Below are 19407 nucleotides of genomic sequence, written 5' to 3'. Positions count from 1 at the left end.
CAGCCACTGGCTCTGCTGCCTCTCATTAGATTCCTCGGTGGTGTTGAGTGGTTGGCCTCGGGTTTTTACAGCTTTCCCATCCAGGTCTAAGCTGTGCCATTCGCTGCTCTCGGTGGTGCTCCCCCTCAGCTGGGTGCTCCTGTGACTGTAGATGGTCCTGCTTCACTCAGTGCTCCCCCTCGCAGGGTGGAGAAAGCACCCTGCCCCCGCACCCCCACAACCCCTTCAGCACAGTCTCTCATCTGGAGTCAACTATGTTCTCTTACATAACAGCAGCAAAACACATCTTAGGCCAGGCCACTCCTGCCCTCATCCTCCTCGGCCTCCGCCCCCAAAGCAGTCTGAGAGGTCTTATAAAAACACAGATCCGGGCTGTGAATGAAGCTCAGTTGGCAGAGTGCTCTCCTAGTATACACAAAGCCCCTGGATTTGATCACCAACACCCCATAAATTAGGCATCACCAGTGACACGTTCCTATTATCCCAACACTGAGGAGGTAGAGCAGCTGCATAAAGTTCAAATCCAACCTGTCCCCAAAAACCAACACCCTGTTCCTCTCATACAGAAGCCTCCTGACTCTTGTAATTGTAGTGCGAGTCCTAGACTCCTGTGCATGGATTGGGTTCCTGACAAACGCGCCCCACTAATCATCCCACCCTTGCTTGTTCACTCTGCTCGTAGCTGGGCTTCACGTCTGTGCCCAAGTTCTCTCCACTCTAGGTCTTGGCTCTGCTTAGACTTTCCTGCTCTGGGTCACGGTAGAGTCACTCTTGATTCAAGACAAGGCTTTCATGCCGGATGTAGTGACACACGCCTTTGATCCCAGGACTCAGAGGCAGGGCAGGCAGATCTCTGTGAGATCAAGGCCAGCCTGGTCTACAGGGTGAGATCCAGGACAGCCAGGCATACACAGAGAAACCCTGTCTCAAATTAGAAAAAAAAAAAAATCAGGTCTGGAGAGATGGCTCAGCATTTAAGAGCATCAGCTGCTCTTCCAGAGGCCCTGAGTTCAATTCCCAGCAACCACATGGTGGCTCACAACCATCAATAGTGAAATCTGGTGCCATCTTCTGGCATAAATTCATACACACAGATAGAGCACTCATATACATAAAGTAAATAAATCTTGAAAAAAATTCCTAAGGACACCTTCCCAGGCATGCTAGCCCAGGCACCCCCTCGGCTGCTAAAATTCCTTCCCTTGGAGAAATGTAAACAGCATCCAACCCTCCTCCTACAGTCCCAATGGCAAACCAAGGTGTGTGTTCACCAGAATTCACTATGGGGAAATAATGAGTTCATCAGACTTCCTTACAGGGCAATTGTCTTAGTTAAGGTTTTTATTGCTGTGAAGAGACACCACGGCAACTCTTTTTTTTTTTTTTTTTTTTTTTTGGTTTTTCAAGACAGCGTTACTTTGTGTAGCCCTGGCTGTCCTGGAACTCGCTCTGTAGCCCAGGCTGGCCTCGAACTCACAGAGATCCGCCTCCCTCTGCCTCCCAAGTGCTGGGATTAAAGGCGTGCGCCGCTGCTGCTGCTGCTGCTGCTGCTGCTGCTGCTGCTGCCGCCGCCGCCGCCGCCGCCGCCGCCGCCGCCACCACCACTGCCACCACCACCACCACCCAGCCACGGCAACTCTTATAAAGAAAACATTTCACTGAGGTGACTCACAGTTCCAGAGGTTCAGTCCATTATCATGACGGGAGCATGGGGGCGTGCAGGCAGACTTGGTGCTGGAGCGGAGAGTGCTCAGTCTTGACCGGAAGGCAGCAGCAGGAAGTCGACTGACAGTCACACTGAGGGAAGCTTGAGTAAGAGAGACCCGAGAGCCCGCCCCCTCAGCGACGCACTTCCTCCAACAAGGCCACACCTCCTAGTAGTGCCCCTCCCTTTGGGGGCCATTTTCTTTCCAAGCACCGCAGCAGTGGATGAATTTATGGCCAGGAGTGTGGGTGAGAGCACAGCCACAGTGGGAGGACCACACCCAGCTAGGATGACTGTTCCAGGCCTGTGAAGATGGAGCCCTCTCCCCTCATCCTCCCTCACCTCTATCCTTCAGCCCTTCCCGAAGGCCCCCAGGCCATGTGCGATTAGGGCAGAATTGCATACAGCAACTTAGGAGGCGTCTTAATTAGGGTTTCTATTGCTGTGAAGAGACACCACGACCATGGCAACTCTTACAAAGGAAACCATTTAACTGGGGTGGTTTACGATTTCAGAGGTTTAGTCCATTATCATCATGGTAGGAAACCTGGTGGCGTGCAGCCACACGTGGTGCTGGAGGTGGAGCTGAGAATCCTACTTCTTTTTTTTTTTAAACCTTTTTTAAAAAATTATTTGCTTTTATTTCATTTGCATTGGTCTTTTGCCTGCATGTATGTCTGTGTGAGGGTGTCAGATCTTGGAGTTAGAGACAGTTGTGAGCTGCCACGTAGGTGCTGGGAATTTAACCCAGGTCCTCTCGAAGAGCATCTTAACCACTGAGCCTTCTCTCCAGCCTCTGAGACTCCTACATCTTGATCCACAGGCATCAGGAAGTGAACTGAGACATGGCGTGGCTTGAGCACACATGAGACCTCAAAGTCCACCCCCACAGTGACACACTTCTTCCAACAAAGCCACACCTCCTGATAGTGCTACTCCCTATGAGCTTATGGGGACCAATTACATTCAAATCACCACAGAAAAGGTGGCTGGATTCTTGGGTAAGGGTCCTATGAGACCCCCTACACCTTTTCGAAGAGTCAACAAGCCCAGCTCTGATGCTCTCTGGCCAGCAGGTCCAGCGGAATTCCTGCAGCTGGCAGCCATTTGGCTCAGAAAACAGTCCTGTAAATAGCCTCTGGAACCTCCACACTTTCCTTGGCCTCCTCCCTCGATGCCCTGCAACACCCTGGTCTCCACACATGGTTGCTCGCTCTCTCCCTGTTGTAATATTTCTTTCCCCACACCCACCCCCGAGACAGGGTTTCTCTGTGTAGCCCTGGCTGTCCTGGAACTCTCTAGATGACCAGGCTGACCTAGAACTCTGAGATCCGCCTGCCTCTGTCTCCTGAGTGCTGGGATTAAAGGTGTGCGCCACCACCTGGCTGTAATACTGCTTTGAGGACAGGTGTCTTGTCTTCTCCATTCTGTCCCCTCCAAGTCCAGCACAGAGCCTAATATTCAGGAGGTGCTGAGAAAATACGCATTGATTGAATGAAAGAGGGCCCTAGTGACGTCCCAATCACGTAGACAGAACAAGTGAGCGGAGGAAAGGCCAGGCATCTGGAAATGAAAATCCTGTCTGTCTCACAGCTGTAGATGGGACAACTGCATGTTCTCACCGGGCAGGGTTATGCTCAGACCTACAGGTCACATCCCTTTGTTTGACCGCATCGCGTGGAGCTTGGCTGCGTCATGGTCCCATCAGATAGAGGCATCATACCCAGACAGACCACTGGGTATGAGAGAAGTCACATCGCCTCAGAACCACAATATATTTCCTTCCTGACTTCCCAGCTTTGCTGCCTCACCAGCTGCCAGAGCTACCCATTGTCCCTCACATTCACACGCCTAGAACGCCCGCCACCACCTTTCCTTCAAGTGGGATTGTTTGTCTGTGGCAGGGGGAATGTCTGAATGCTTGGGAGGACCACTCTTCCTTCAAAAGATGGAGCCAGCAGGGTGAGCAAGGTCTGCGGGTCTGTTTTCCCTTCCTGCTTCTTGAGGTTATGAAAACACGGGATGGAATAGTCCGCAAGTAGCAGATGGGACATGTGACTGTTTAAAATTGACAATTAAGCCGGGCGGTGGTGGCGCACGCCTTTAATCCCAGCACTCGGGAGGCAGAGCCAGGCGGATCTCTGTGAGTTCGAGGCCAGCCTGGACTTCAGAGTGAGTTCCGGGAAAGGCGCAAAACTACAGAGAGACCCTGTCTCGAAAAACCAAAAAAAAAAAAAAAAAAAAAAAAAAAAAAAAATTGACAATTAATAGCTTTTCTAAGCCAATCTAATGTGAAACTATATGATGCCGTGAAAGTTTTGTTGGCAAAGTGAGTTGTTTGTTAAAATCTCAGTAGACCAAGCAGGGGGCTCAGTTCAGTAAAATACATGTCTTGTGAGCATGAGGCCCCGATTTGACCCCCGCCCCACTTAAAAATGCCACTCGTGATAGCATTCCCAGAATCCCAGTGCTGCGGAAGCAGAGCCAGGAGGACCCATGAGGCTCACTGGCCAGTCATGATGGTGCATTCCCAGAATTCCAGTGCTTCTGAAGCTGAGACGGGAGGACCCATGGGGCTCACTGGCCAGCCAGTCTAGCTTAATCAGTGAGCTTCAGGCCAAGAAGAGACTCTGATTCTAAGGAGGCCAACAGCATTCCTGAAGACAACACCTGGGTTGTCCACTAGCCTCTGTGCACACCCCCATGTATACCCACACATGCACACATACACATGCCCACATGCACACATACAAGCGTGTATAAAAACTCCTAGTATGCAGACTTTCCTCAGGTTGACCTTTTCCTCCTGTCAGCCTTTCCTGTCTTGTGCCTGTAGTTCAGCTTGTTTGGTCCTCACTGCTCCCCGAAATGAGGAGGCAATGCAAAGGCCCGCAGATTCTCTCACAGAGAACTTCCCATACCTCCAATGCCCACCTTCAGACCTTGTCGGTGACCTGGGCAGGGACTCCTGGCCAGGAGTGTCATTCTCTGGGAGGAAAGAGAAATGCCGGAGCCTTGTTGGTTGATGGTTCCAAGCATCAACCCCCATACCCAACAATGACAGCTGAGGCCTTTATACATGTCATCAACACAATAGCTCTGGCCAATCTCTTTAGAGATGAGCAAACTGAAACTTCCAATAGGACGGTTGCCTGCCCAAGACAACCCAAACGGCTAGAATGCAGCCCCTGATAACCTGACCAGCGTCCTAACTTTTCCTGATGTGGCTGAGCCAATAACAGTGTGGAGGAGAGGGCCGGAAGCCACCCAGAAACTGCTTTTAACCACAGTGCAGCAGAGTTGGTCCCACCTAACCTCACTTGGTGGAGCTCTGCCCCCTCCAGTCTCACAGACTGCTCAGAGCTTCCTGTGAGATGAATGGGCAATTGAGTGGACACACCTTCTACCTGGAACTGCCAGAGAGCAGCCTTGCTGTCCTGGGAGATAAACCGGCCAAACATTGGCCCTAGGCCGGAGGCTGCTTCCTACTTTTGCTTAGGGTTGTGGTTGAAACAATCAGCCACTCAACAGGGACTTTCCCAGGCTTTCAGGCTGCAGAGGAAAGCTCTTGTTTTGTTTTGTTTTTCCTCAGGCCACCCAGGACAGAGCCTGCATGGGACTCTGTAGGTCAGGGACTGTCCTGTCTTTCATTTGAGTAAGATAAGAGGGGACATCATGGCGAAGGCCCTATGAGTCAGAAAGAAGTTATAGCTCAATGGTAAAGTACCAACATCTACAAGGCCTTGAGTTCAGACACCAGTCACACACACACACACACACACACACACACACACACACACACTTAAAAGAGGAAGATGGCTGGTACTTCCTTCATGGCTATGCCTGGAGATGCCTAGGAGGGGAAAGGGGCAGCTGGCAAACAGGTTGCAAACTCAGCAGTTGGTCTGTGGCTAGTTCCCACACTCTCCCCCATCCCCAAGTAGGAGGCCGCGAGTGGCTGCTGGCCTGAGCCTGCCAAACCGGTTCAGTTCTCCTCCACCCCTCCAGACCCCAGCTCTGTGAGGCTGTGTGCTCTCCGCTGCTTCTCAAAGGCTGTGTGTGGTTGTGGTGCTGAAGACAGCAGTCTCAGGATCGGTCGGGTTCCTGAAGGTTCCAGGTACAACACTACCCACAAGTTCAATGGACTTGTTGACTACAGACTCTATCCACCGACACCAGCTGTATTCTGAAGTCTACACTGTACCTAAAGAATTAGAAACACAGATCTGGGAGTGATGGTCTACACCTTTAATCCCAGGACTCAGGAAGCAGAGGCAGGGGATCTCTGTGAGTTCGAGGCCAGGCTGGTCTATAGAGTGAGTTCTAGGACAGCCAGGGCTATGTAGTGAGATCTTGTCTGAAAAAGACAGACAGGAAGGAAAAAAACGAAAAAAGAAAGAGAGAGAGAAGGAGGGAGGGAGGGAGGGAGAAAGAGAACGAAAGAAAGAAAGAAAGAAAGAAAGAGAGAAAGAGAGAGAGAGAGAGAGAGAGAGAGAGAGAGAGAGAGAGAGAGAGAAAGGTAATGAGACAGCCCCAGTGGGGAAAGGCTCCCACAATAAACAAATACATAAACACAGTAAAAATGTTTAGGGGCCAGTTAGAAGACCCATCTGGTTAAGGCCTGTGTCTCTGTTGACACAAAAACACAACTCTGGACTTGAAGGGGATTAGAGATAGTTTATTCTGGAGCCAAATGCCAGTGACCACGGTCTGGGAACACAGATATAGGTTACTTCAAATTCCATGTTCCAATGTGGTAACAGTTTGATGAAGTTCTTATAGTAACAGAACAGAGAAAATCACAAGTAGAAACCAGGCATTAATGGTGCACACCTTTAATCCCAGCACTTGGGAGGCAGAGGCAGGCAGATCTCTGTTGTGTATCAGGTATGGGTTCACATACCTTAAGGAAGAAATCTTTTGCCTTTCTAGCTGCAGAGGGGGGGGGTCAGTCTCTCAGGACTGATTCACTTGTAGCTTAGCAAAGGGCTTTATTATTATTATTATTATTATTATTATTATTCTCCAATTTACACCTTTAGCAAGTTAATTTGTATCCCCAAACCTCTTATCTAAGCTCCCCAAAGGGACAATGCTAAATGCAAATTGCCAGTTCAGGACTATGGCAGTTTCCCCCGGGCTTGATCTCCAACCAAGCTTTGCATAGGCTTTGTACCTTTAGACAAGATTCACATAGAAGGTACTGGAGATAAAAGGTAACAATCACAAAAGACAGATCAAAGCTAGGTGCGTTATAACCCCCCCCCCCCAATCAAACCAGCTGCAGCTCACCAGGAACGCCCAACACATCTCTGTGAGTTGGAGTCTAGCCTGGTCTACAGAGTGAGTTCCAGGACAGCCAGGGCTACCCAGAGAAACCCTGTCTCAGAAAAAACAAAAAATCCCACAAAAACACTGCAAGCCGGGGCACCTTTCAAATACACTGGTCGAAACATTAAGTAGGTGGGTTCAAGCAAAGCAGGGGGCGGGTGAACCTCAAGTATAGACCTCAGGTGCTGTCTGATAACATTCTTAGCCTTTTGGTTGGTGGGGGGGGGGGACCCTATGTTTTTGTTAAATGAACACATTTATCTGTTCGGTTAGACAGAGAGACAGGTAAGGAATGGGCAGTCAGAAGGCTAAGGTAAGTTATAATTTATTAGAATTGTAGCCCAAGGTAAGTTGTAATTAGTTTCTGGGCCCGCAACAGTCCAGCCTCCACACCATGACTGACGTTTTAATCAGCCTCTCAGAAGGCTCGGTGGGAGGCGCAGCTTCTTTCCTGGAACCGACTCACATCTCCAACTGAGCTTGGTCTCTGGACCGCGCAGGGTGGAAGGAGAGAACTGACTCCTTTGTCCTCTGACCTCCACACGCCAGTCACGGCCCTCGCGCACCCCCCCCCCCATTCATACGAAATAAATGCACATTTATTTAAAATTTAAAAAAAAATAAATTCTGAGCAGGGTAGCACACACCTTTAATCCCAGCACTCGGGAGGCAGAAGCAAGTGGATCTCTGTGGGTCCCAGGCCAGCCTGGTCTACATAGAGTTCCAGGTTAGCCAGGGCTATGTAGTGAGACCCTGCCTGGTTTAAAAAAAGAAAGAGCTGGGCAGTGGTGGCTCAAGCCTTTAATCACAGTGCTCATGAGGCAGAGGCAGGCAGAGCTCTGAGTTCAAGGCCAGCCTGGTCTACAGAGTGAGTTCTAGGCTAGCTGGGGCTGCACAGAGAAACCCTGTCTTGGGGGAAAAAAAAAAGGAAGAAAGAAACATATGTACATAGTCATCTTGATCAGATGTGACTAGGCCTCAGCCTAAATGTAAGCAGGTCTGAGAGACAAGTGCATGGAAGAGGACCCCTTCCCTTTGTAGCCAGGTGGTAGCTCACCAGGTGTCTTTTGATGTCTGTACAGTGACCTGGCATGACCCTCTAGATGCAAGTGGGAAGGGGTGGATTATGAGTTCATCTTAATAGGTGTGTTCAATCTGTGGCCCAAAGACTGATGGACCCATGGACAGCTGTGAATGCAGCCCGACGCAAAACCATCCGCTGAATTTTTTTGTTAGCTTTTTTTTTTTTTTTTGGTCGTGATTTGTTCTGTTTTAACTCATCACACAGATCTCAAATGTGACAATGTAGGTGACAGTGTTTGTCATGATGTCCAAAGGGTGGACACAGGCCTGGGAAGATAGCTTGTTTGCAAGCATGGTGACCTGAATTTGATCCCCTAACCACGTGGTAAGTCTAGGTGTGGTGAGTGCCTTTAGAATCCTGGGCTGGGAAGCTGGAGAGGGTGGAGAGTTGGAGGCTGTCTGGCTGGCCAACATGGACCAATTGTGAGCTCTGGGTCAATGAGAGACTGTCTTAAAAACCGAACGTATAGCACTGGAAGAATGACGTGTGAGGTTGACCGCTGGCCTCCAAATGCACACGTACGAGTGTATACACACACACACACACACCACATACACACACACACATACACACACACCACACACACACACACACACCACACACACACACCACACACACACACACCACACACACACACACCACACACACCACATACACACACACCACACACACCACACACACACACACACACACACACATACACATACACACACACACACACCACACACACACACACACACACCACACACACCACATACACACACACCACACACACCACACACACACACACACACACACACACACACATACACACTCAAAGGTTGAACACACCTTTGATCTCCTGTGGCTCTCAGCTCCTTGCTGCTGCTGGCACTGGTGGGACTCTAATCAAGGCTGGCCTTCTTTGTCCAGCTTAGGCATGGCCGCCCGAGCGTGCAATCATCCCTTTTTCTACACACCTAGTAGTGAGCACTACCCTGCTTGGGAGTTTTCTCAGGACCTTGCTGAGGGCAAGACAGACAGACAGGTGCTGACACAGGCCAGCACAGAGGGCAGGGCATCCAGAGAACAGCTTTAAAAAAATAAAATAAAATGAAGAAGTCAGACCCGGTCCTGTTCTCGGGGAAGGATCGAGTCCACATTTGGTGATTATCTTCAGACCCTCCTGGAAGATGCCTGCGAAGAAAATTGCCCTGCACAGCCAACCTTTGTTCTGTGGCTCCCATTTTTATCTATCTTCTCTCTCTTTACTATGCGGAGATAGGGAGAATTTTCCCATCTCTCCTCCCACCCACACCGCCCAGGAGCTCAGGGTTGGTGGTTTGGCAGCATGTACTGAGCACCTGCTGGATACTCGTGGAGTAAAGCAGGAGAAGGACAGAGCAAGGCAGGCGGAGCAACCCGGGTGGCCAGGCGTGAAGGTGCCGCTGTTCCCAATTGTTGCTCTGGGCTACTCTGCTGTGGGTCCCCGGCAGAAGTTCCGGTTATAGAAGTGGCGGTTGTCTCTAGTCAGGGCTGTGCTCAGTTGGGCCCAGAAGCTGCCCTGCCCGTTGGGCTGCTGGGGCCAGAAGAGCACACTCTGGCGGCAGAGGCGCTGGCGCAGGCGCACGTAGCGGGAGCGGTGGGCATCGGGGCGCAGGATCACCAACACCACCACATCCTTGCGGTCCTCCAGCAGGCGCTGTTGAGCCAGCAGGAAGCTGGTGCGCAGGAGGCCACTGACCCTGTCCGTGTGGGCCAGCACAAACAGCGTCTTGCGGCTGCCATAGATGGAGGCCCAGAGATTCTCGAAGAGCGTCTGGCCCGGCAGCCAATCCCGGTCCTCCAGGCACAGGCGCAGTGCTCGGCGCCCGCGCCGCTCCTCCAGCCGCACTCGCAGCTCATTATACACCCAGTCGGCAACCGCGCTCTGCGCCTTATCGAACACTACGAAGGCATCGTAGGGCAGGGCTTGGGCGCCGCGCCGACCCCGGGCCAGCAAAGGTATCCATGCCAGGCACAGGTGGAAACAGTACCAGACGTCCCAGCCGCAGAGATGCTGCAGTAATGGTACCGCCACGCCCACAGCCACAGCCAACAGGGAAAGGCCAAAGCAGTCCCAGGAGAGGACCTCATCCAGGCACAGCCGCAGGTCCTGCGCGAAGATGCTCCGGCCCTGCAGCTGGCCGGGACTGCCACACCTCACCTGGTTGGGCAGGCCGGGCACCTTGGTCTGCACCTCCAGCAGGAAGTCCACGAAGGCCGCTCCACAGGCACAGTGCAGAGGGTTGCTTCTCACGTCTAGCATTGTCAGGTTCGGCACTATGGGCCCAAACCAGGAGCGATCCACTGTCTTGAGGTAGTTGTCGCTGAGGTTGACCTCTTTCAGCTCCACAGCCAGAGCAAAGAAGGCTGGGGCCACAGAGATAATACTGTTGCTACTCACATCCAGCTTCTGGAGCAGGGTGCCACTAGGCAAGGTGCCGTTGGTCAGGGCCTTTAACTGATTTCCTGCCAGGTCCAGGACTTTCAGGTTGGGCAGGAAGGTGAGACTGCTCCAGTTAAAGAAAGACAGGTAATTGTCACGGAGATTCAGAATCCTCAGGCTCTTGGGGAGGTTGTCGAGGTACTGGGGCAGGAGGATATGCAGGCGATTCTGAGACAGGTCCAGCTGGTCCAGGCGCCGCAGATCCTGGAAGAATTGGAGGTAAAGGTCCCCCTCACTCCACATGAGGCCTACAGCATTGCCACTGAAGTCCAGGGACCTCAGTGAGTTACTGCGAAGATGTGAGGACACGCGGCTGTGAATGTCATTGTGTGCCAGGCTAAGGTACTGCAGCCTGGACAGACGGGACACAAAACTAAAGTTGTGGCCGATCCCCTGCATGCTGAAGGGCTGGTTGTTGTAGCTCAGGTCCAGGGCCTGCAATTGTGGGAGTTCAGTGAACGAGCGCCCGTGGTACAAGTCCAGCTTGTTATGGGACAGGTCTAGCACCCGCAGATTGGTCAGCAGCAGGAACTGAGAGCCGTTGACAGCCTGTGCAATGCTGTTGTGGCTCAGGCTTAGGCACTGGAGGTGTGAGAGGTTGACGAACATTTCTGGCTTGACTACCACCAGATTGTTCCGAGACAGATCCAAGGTAAAGTTGAGGTTCCTGCACCTGACCATGAAGTTCTTAGAGCCAGGGGTGCTGAGCAGAGTTGGGGCAGGAACCCCAGACCACAGACTCTCCCGCTCCCCACCATCTGCTTCTTCAGGGGTGGCTGCTGACATTATCAAAGACTCACTGATGCGGTTCTCTGACAGGTCCACGAAATGAAGGTTTGGGAAGGTCCCGAAGATGCTGAGCTGGGCCTGGTTAATGAAGTTCATCTGAAGATGCAGAGTGTGGAGGTGGGGCAGATTGGTCAGCGGCCTGAGTGTGTTCTTGTTGAGCAGTCGGAAGAAGATGCCGTTCAAGTTCAGCTCTTGCAGTGACACCAGACTCTCGAAGGACTTTGCCAGGTGGCGCTTGGCAAATGATATCTTCTTGCAATAATTGAAGGACAGGTCGAGCTTGCGCAGTCTTGTCAGGTTCTGAAAGGCCATAGTTTGGGTAATGCTGTCATAGAGAAAGTTCTCACTTAGGTCCAGCACTGAAAGGTTGACGAGGCCCTGGAACCAGGAGGAGTTCAGCGTGTGGAGAGAACTGTCCTTCAGCACCAGGCCTTCGAGGTGGCTCAGGTGATGGAAGGTCTCGGGGTGCAGCTGGAGGGACTCTTGTCCACATTCTGTACAGGGGTTGAAGGCATGGTCACAGCGGCGACAGTTCCCGCCCACGTCAAGTACCCGCAGGGAGGTCAGATTGGCGAGGTCCTCGGGTGCCAGCTTGACAATGTGGTTATAGGACACCAGGAGGTACTCCAGGCTGGGGGGCAGTTGGCGGGGCACCTTCTCGAGTTTGTTATACTTGAGTGACAAGTGGGTGAGATTGCTCAGGCCCAGGAGGGCACCTGGGGCCACCTTCACTGACTCATTGCAGGGGTTCTTGTAGTAGCAGTTCCCATCCATGAAGAGAAAGCGCAGGTTGTACAGGCCGGCAAGGCTGGTGGAATCTAGTGCCAGGATGTTGGTGTGGCTCAGGCTCAGGTTCATCAGGGAGCTGGGCAGCGGGGGTACAGTGGTGATGCCGTTGTAGCTCAGATTCAGCTCCTCCAGCGTCCGCACGACCACGAAGGTGTTGCGCTCGATGGTCATGTGGCAGGGGAAGTGCATGGGGCTGAGGCCGGTGGGCGGGCAGTTCCACTTGAGGTTCAGGTGCCGCAGGCTGGACAGGTGGACGAAGTCGGAGTTATGCAGGTGGTGGATGCGGTTGGAGATCAAGGAAAGGCTGGTGATGTTGGAACGGGCAGCCGCTGCAGAGAAGCGAGGCACAGACTTCAGGAACAGCCAGTTGCAGTCTACCAGGCCACGAGGCTTCAGCTCACAGGGCAGGAAGGCAGGCAGGGTGCCCAGAGCCAGCACCTCGGCCAGCACTGCAGCTTGCACCAGGAGAGACACAGGGTGAAGGGTCCTGTGACAGAGAACCTGTGAGAGCCAGGACTGGGTGAGTGTCTAGCGTTATCCTGCCCTCCCTCTCCTACCCTCTCTTCCTCACTGGGCCGGTTCTTCAGGGCTTCCAAGTCCCCTCCAAGTGCCGCCCCCTCCAGCCTCCTTCCGGGCCCGCTCAGAACCGCTCCTTGGTTTTAGGCTCAGCCACTGACTGACTCAGGGCTAGGACGCAGAACCAGGATTGGGCCTGAAATCCAGACCCCAGACTTGGAGCGTTTCGCTGGGAACACACAACCCATAATAGCAGGGCCAGGACAGACTCCAGCGGGCCCACTGGGCCTCCCACACTTTCTCTTCCTCTCCTCTGGGGCCTCAGCTCTTTTCTCTGTTCCTCCAGGCCTCCCTGAAGCTGGGCTCCACTCACTTCCTGGCCTCTCCTTGGCCAAAGTGCCTGGAGCTCTCAAGCCCCCTGAGGTGTAGCTGGCTTCTCGCTGGTACAAACTGGCTTTTGTAGCCTCCATCCGCTTCCCCAGTCTGACCTGAGAACCCTCAGCCGGCTGAGACTCAGAAGGCCCAGAGGGAGCAACGGGCAGCAGGTCTTCCGCGTGCAGGTCAGCAGCCACCGGGAACTGAGGTCCCAGGCTTCAACCTCCCTACCCACCTAGCAGGTTCATCCCTCCCTGCTCAGAGAACGACTTTGGCTGCAGTTTCCTCAGGGGTCCATGAACATCCCGAGGGCACCGAGTGGACTGTCCTTTCCACTGTGACCATTCTAACATCATCCTCCTCCCATGATGCCCACTCCCGGGGGGTGGGGGTGGGGCTAAGAACTGCGGTCCTACCATGTTGGGGAATGGAGTCTTCTCTAGAGGCTCCGTCCGTCCGACAAGCTGGGCGGCAGAGAAGGATGTTCCACCAGGGTCCCTTAGAGGAACTGAGGAAGTGACACTTTCGCTGCAGCCTGATAGATACTTTATCCCTACCCGGGGAGGGCAGGTGGTACCATGAGTCACAGGTCATTTGCATAGTCAGATGGCAGGCAGGCCTCTTCACTCCTTCCTCTTTCCATTCTCTCCCTCACCCCGCAGCCAGCCATGAGGGCCTCACATCTGTCCCCTGGGAGGTACGGGAAGGGACCACAGCCCAGAGTCCTGCCCAAGGTCAATGAGAAACCAGGGTCTGAAGCAGCCTGGCAGAGCTGCGCCGAGCGTTGACACCCACGCGGAGGGTGTCACCTCACCCTCATGCCTCAGTGTTTGCTCTGTGGGTACGCCCAGGGCAGGCCCCCCGACTCTGGGCAGCCTCCGCGAGCCAGAGGCTGGAGCCAACATCTGCCTTCACCACTGCAGCAGCCTCGACATCTCTTCCAGGAACAGTGACTCCTGCTCTGCATTCCCAGTTCCCCCAGTAGCCCATCAGACCCCAGTGGCTGGTCCAGCTGGAACTCTGGGTCATCTTGCTGTCCTGTGACACGGTTCCTGGGGAGATGCGTGCAGATGTGTACTCACCCGAGGAAGCAACTGATGACAGGCCAAAGCTGAGGACGTCACCCGAGTCCAAGTTGGCTAGCCAGTGAGCTTTACTGGAGTTACATGGGTGAGGACTCACTTAAAGGAGCAGACATGACTCAGAGACAGATGCACCACCAAGAGCCCACCCCAGCATGGGTTCCACAAAAGCTGGAAACCCGCAGCTTCATGGCACATCTTGGTGGCAGCTCAAAATGTTGGAGAGGTAATTTTCCAGGCAACTCAGTTGGTCGGAGCCTTTTCCAGGCAGCTCAGCCGGCTTCTGCTTCTTGCAGGCAGCACCCCACCCCCACCCCTGCTGGTCTGGCAGTGCCTCTCAGCAGTCTTTCCTGTCAGTACAAGCTTGGGGAGCAAGGGCCTAGTACATCTGATCACTTTCAGGGACTTCCTGAAGCTTTTCAGTTTTTACATCCTGAGTTTTAAGGAGCTTCCCTGAAGGATGGGACGGTCCGCCTCCCTGCACGTCCATCTGCCTGCCTGAGCTGACGTCATCGCTAACATCACCCTGGTCCTGCTCTCTCTCATCTCCTGCAGCCTATTCACTGTAGCTGTAAGTTTCTAGGGTCCTGCCTGGCCCCTGCAGTCCAGAACAATCTCTCTCACTAAAGATCCTGCAGCCACTTGGACCCAAGTAAACACATAGAGGCTTATATTATTTACAAACTGTGTGGGCTATGGCAGGCTTCTTAACAGCTAGCTCTTATAACTTAACCCATTTCTATTTATCTGTAAGTTGCCACATGGCCGTGGCTTACTGTGGCTTACTGGTACTTCCACATCTTGCTTCTCCTGGGGGTGCTGGTGTCTCCCCACCTCTGCCTTTCTCTTTCTGTCTCTCTCCTGGGATTTCCCACCTGCCTCTAAGCTGCCTTGCCATAGGCCAAAGCAGCTTACTTATTAACTGATGAGAATAACATATATTCACAGTATATAGAAAGATATCCCCCAGCAATTCACATTGAGCCCCTGGAAAGGCCTTGTGTATACGTGTGTGTGTGTGTGTGTGTGTGTGTGTGTGTGTGTGTGTGTGTGTACACGTGTATGTGTTGCCTGCACCACTTGCAAGCCTAGTGTCTGAGGAGGTCAGAAGAGAAGAGCATGTCAGGTCTCCTGCAACTGGTGCTACACACAGCTGTGAGCTGCCACGTGTATGCTGGGAACTGAACCTATGTCTTCTGGAAAAGCAACCAATGTTCTTAACCACTGAGCCATCTCTCCATCCCCTCTGTTCAAAACTTCCATTCTGGGTCCCTCCTCTACCCAGATCCCTCCGTAACTGTCTGGAGCCCAGTCACTGTCCAAACAGTTGCCCAGGTACTATGTGCTCCCTGTCATTCCATTTCTGCCGATCTGCTGACAGCCACCCGGCTTCTTGCTGTTTGGATGAATCTGTGCACTCTCTAGCTTCGGGGCCTTTGAACATACTCTCCCCTCTGCCTGGACACTCTCTTCCCCACATGGTCCACTTTATTTTCTGCCTTTACACACGGCTCATATCATCCTCTCTTTCCATGGGGCCTTCCCTGACTGTCTCATGAACCTCTCAGCTCAGCCACACACCCATTCTTCCGGCATCACGAGGGTGAGGCAGGAGAATGAGAGTTCAAGGCCTGCCTGGGCTACATAGTGAAACCCCGATTCAAAAGAAATAGACATAAGTAAGCCTGCCCGCCCAGGCCTGGCTCGCCTGAGCACTGTGGCCTGCTGGTTCTCTCTTTGCATAACCTTTTTCAAATGCTGCCACACCATGCCACCCACCTTCACGCTCTGCTGGGTACTGTCTTACTCTGCTGTTGGAATGCTGACTTCTTGAGGGTAAGAACTTACATCTGTGACTGCGGCACTGCTCAGTATCTGCTGAGGCTGTGTCCTGCCCACAGCACTCAGACTTGGGTGTCAAGGTATCTTTGAGTGAAGTCTGAATGAATGAATGAATGAATGAATGAATGAGAGAATGAATGATGGGCCGTTCTCCCAAAAGGGGCAGGGTTCTACATCAGTCTCCTGGCTCTGCCCAGCCCCTCATCAGAGTGGATCTCATAGCAGGCAGGGTCCGCGGTGCCAATGGTCTGGCTGGCTTGGCAGCTTGCCTGTCATCTGTGCTATCTTCTTGCCTGCCTGAGAACCGACCGGTATGTGGGCCAAGTCTCTTGTGGCTCCTTGCCAGGGTCCCAGCTTTCCTATCCATAATCCTAGGGGCTTTAAGAGGGGTTCAAACGGGCCCCTGCAATGGGCCAATGCCCTGATCCAGGAGAAAGGACAGTGTCCACTCAGCAGCTGCATGTTTCTCCAGCCCTCCTCTCCTGGGCCAGGAGCTGTCTACCCATTCTTCAGAGGCATAGACTGACCCCTGGCTTCTGCTGAGTATCAAACTCGGGCACTTTCCCAGAGGCCGAGTGACTCCTCATGGACCACAAAGTTACGTGCCCACTTCCACTCACCACTCTGCATTCCTTGGGAATAGGAAAGCAGGCCTGAAGAGGGGCACAGGGATGCTGATAACATGGTCAGGGACACACAGGACTGGAGACTCCAAGATACTGGTCTCTAGAATACCCATTATAGCCTTGGTGCCATGAAAACCATCCAGAGCCCTCACCCAGGCTGGTAGGATCAACAGTGCCTTCTTTGGTGCCAGGTGCAGTGGCCCACACCTTTAATCCCAGCACTCAAGAGGCAGAGGCAGCTGGATCTCTGTGATTTATGAGGCCAGCCTGGTTTGCATAGCAAAGCTCCAGGCTAGCCAGGGCTACATAGTAAGATTCTGTCTCATTCTACAGGACACAGAGAGACGTGACTGAGAGACTCTAGGCCTGTGGACTGAAGACAGATGCCCCAACTTTACAAAGGAACATTAGATGACTGTCCATGCTGCCAGCTGTCTCTGTCTACCCTGCAAGACTCCTGAAAGTTGCTTGTGTCCATCTTCCATTTCTCAGGTATTATTATATCCTTCTGAGGTCTTTGATGTAGTTGAAGACTAGATAGTTATAAATTTCCTTAGTTATGATAAAAAGATAAGTTAGATGAGTTAGAAACCTTAGACTTACAAATATAAGATAGATAGGATATCTTCTTTAATTCTGCCAAATACAAATAGACTAGATATTATAAATAGGCTAGATATTATAACTGTAATTCTTGCTTGATAATTGTTTTGTTATCTGTAATTTTACTATGTGAAAGTTAAAACCTTCCTTTTTGAAAAAAAAGAAAAGGGGAAGTGCTGTGGGATGTTCTGTATGTTAAATGTGTTGCTCTGATAGTTTAATAAATAAAACACTGATTGGCCAGTAGCCAGGCAGGAAGTATAGGCGGGACAAGGAGAGAGGAGAATTCTGGGAAGTGGAAAGCTGAGGCAGAGAGACACTGCCAGCTGCCACCATGAGAAGATGTTAAGATACTGGTAAGCCAGGAACGACGTGGCAACTTACAGATAAATAGAAATGGGTTAATTTAAGATACAAAAACAGTTAGCAAGAAGCCTGCCACGGCCATACAGTTTGTAAGCAGTATAAGTCTCTGTGTGTTTACTTGGTTGGGTCTGAGAGGCTGTGGGACTGGTGAGTGACAAAGATTTGTCCTGACTGTGGGCCAGGCAGGAAAACTCTAGCTACAGCTGTGTTCCATGGACTAGAGTTCTAGAATGAAGGAGAAGGGCAATGTTCCTTGGGCTGGGCTTCCATGGGCTGGGGTTCTAGACTGAAGGAGAAGAACGGTGTTCCATGGGCTGGGATTCTAGCTTGAAGGAGAAGGGTGGCATTCCACTGGCTGAGGTTCTAGACTGAAGGAGAAGGGTAGTGTTGCATGGGATGGGGTTCTAGACTGAAGGAGAAGGACAGTGATCCATGGAATGGGGTTTCTAGACTGAAAGAAAGAGCAGCATTCCACAGGCTGAGGTTCTAGACTGAAGGAGAAGGGTGGCGTTCCATGGGCTAGGGTTCTAGATTGAAGGAGAACACAACTAAGCACTAGAATCCACATTCCTCTGCTTCTGGCAGTAGATGGAGTATGAGCAGCTGCCTCGAGCACCTGCCACCAGTCTTCCCTGTCATGAAGGACTGCACCCTCAAGCTGTGAGCCAAAATAAACCCTTTTTTTCCTTAAAAAAAAAAAAAAAAAAAAGATTCTGTCTCAAAAAAACAAACAGTGCAGCCAGGCCGTGGTGGTGCTCGCCTTTAATCCCAGCACTTAGGAGGCAGAGGTAGGTGGATCTCCGAGTTCAAGGTCAGCCTGGTCTACAGAGCTAGTTCCAGGACATCTAGGGCTGCTACACAGAGAAACCTTGTCTTGAAAATCCAAAACCAAAAACGAACAGTGCCTTCTTAGGGATCCATCTCCCCATTCCCGCAGTCCTACACTATTGTAGGGGAAGTGCTGACAGGAAGCTGAGAGAGTGCGTGTCTGTTATAAAGCACCGGGGACTGTGGATGTAGCTTAGCTGCCACACTGCTTGCTTAGCATTCACAAGGCCTGGATTTGACCTTCGATACCCCATAAGCCAGGCACAGTGGTGCATGCCTCTAGAGGTTCAAGATCAGCCTCAGCTACAGAGCCCACTGGAGGCCAGCCTGGGGTACATGAGACAGAACACGGGTGGTGGTGGCACATGCCTGTAATTCCAGCACTCTGGAGGCAGAGGCATGTAGAGCTCTGTGAGTTTGAGGCCAGCCTGGTCTACAGAGTGAGTTCCCAGACAGGCTCCAAAGCTACACACAGAGAAACCCTGTCTCAAAAAAACCACAAAAACCAAAAAAAAAAAAAAAAAAAAAAAAAAAATCCACCCAACAAATGAATGAAACCGAGACAGAGGCAGGTATGGTGATGTGTGCTGGTTACGCCAGCATCAGGGAGGCTGAGGCAGGATGATGGTCTCAGTCACCGCACAACAAGGCCCTGTCTCAAAACACACTAAACTATTAAGTAAAGATGGAAAGATGTGACTACAGATGGAGGCACAGAGCCATGGAAGCAGAGAAGCAGGATCTGGGTCTTCAAATTCAGAGCTAAGAACACAGCCAACCCTGCCGAAGGCCGGCTGTCTGTACCATGGTGTTAGCCTTGTCCGGCCTCCAGATCTGTACAAATAAATGTGCAAGGTTTTTCTTTTCCTTTTTTAAACAGAGTTTTGCTCAGATTGGGCTCAAACTACCTCTTTTTTAAGCCACTGAGTTTGTGGTAACTTGTCACAGCACCCACAGGAAACAGAGACACCCAGATGTCCATAACCTCATGGAAGTGTGTGGGC

The 19407-nt window shown here is 52.0% G+C and overlaps 1 protein-coding gene and 1 long non-coding RNA gene across 2 annotated transcripts; one reads left to right on the top strand and one right to left on the bottom strand.

The window, feature by feature from the left end:
- Window positions 1-6362: 6362 nt before the first annotated feature.
- On the bottom strand, window positions 6363-13864 carry Tlr9 (toll like receptor 9). Its single transcript, XM_076576977.1, has 2 exons — window positions 13473-13864; window positions 6363-12666 (listed from the first exon to the last, which is right to left on the bottom strand). Exons 1-2 carry the CDS (start codon window positions 13473-13475, stop codon window positions 9571-9573), a joined length of 3099 nt encoding a protein of 1032 aa, XP_076433092.1. The 5' UTR covers window positions 13476-13864; the 3' UTR covers window positions 6363-9570.
- Window positions 10410-18351, top strand: LOC121830980 (uncharacterized). Its single transcript, XR_013052923.1, has 4 exons — window positions 10410-10674; window positions 11407-13241; window positions 14001-14364; window positions 16940-18351. It is a non-coding gene; the product is annotated as an uncharacterized LOC121830980 (long non-coding RNA).
- The last annotated feature ends 1056 nt before the right edge of the window (window positions 18352-19407 follow it).

Source organism: Peromyscus maniculatus, chromosome 7, assembly GCF_049852395.1.
Source record: "Peromyscus maniculatus bairdii isolate BWxNUB_F1_BW_parent chromosome 7, HU_Pman_BW_mat_3.1, whole genome shotgun sequence".
Classification (NCBI taxonomy): domain Eukaryota; kingdom Metazoa; phylum Chordata; class Mammalia; order Rodentia; family Cricetidae; genus Peromyscus; species Peromyscus maniculatus.
Note: the sequence above shows the minus strand (reverse complement) of the source record. Positions and strands in the feature narration are given on the sequence as shown.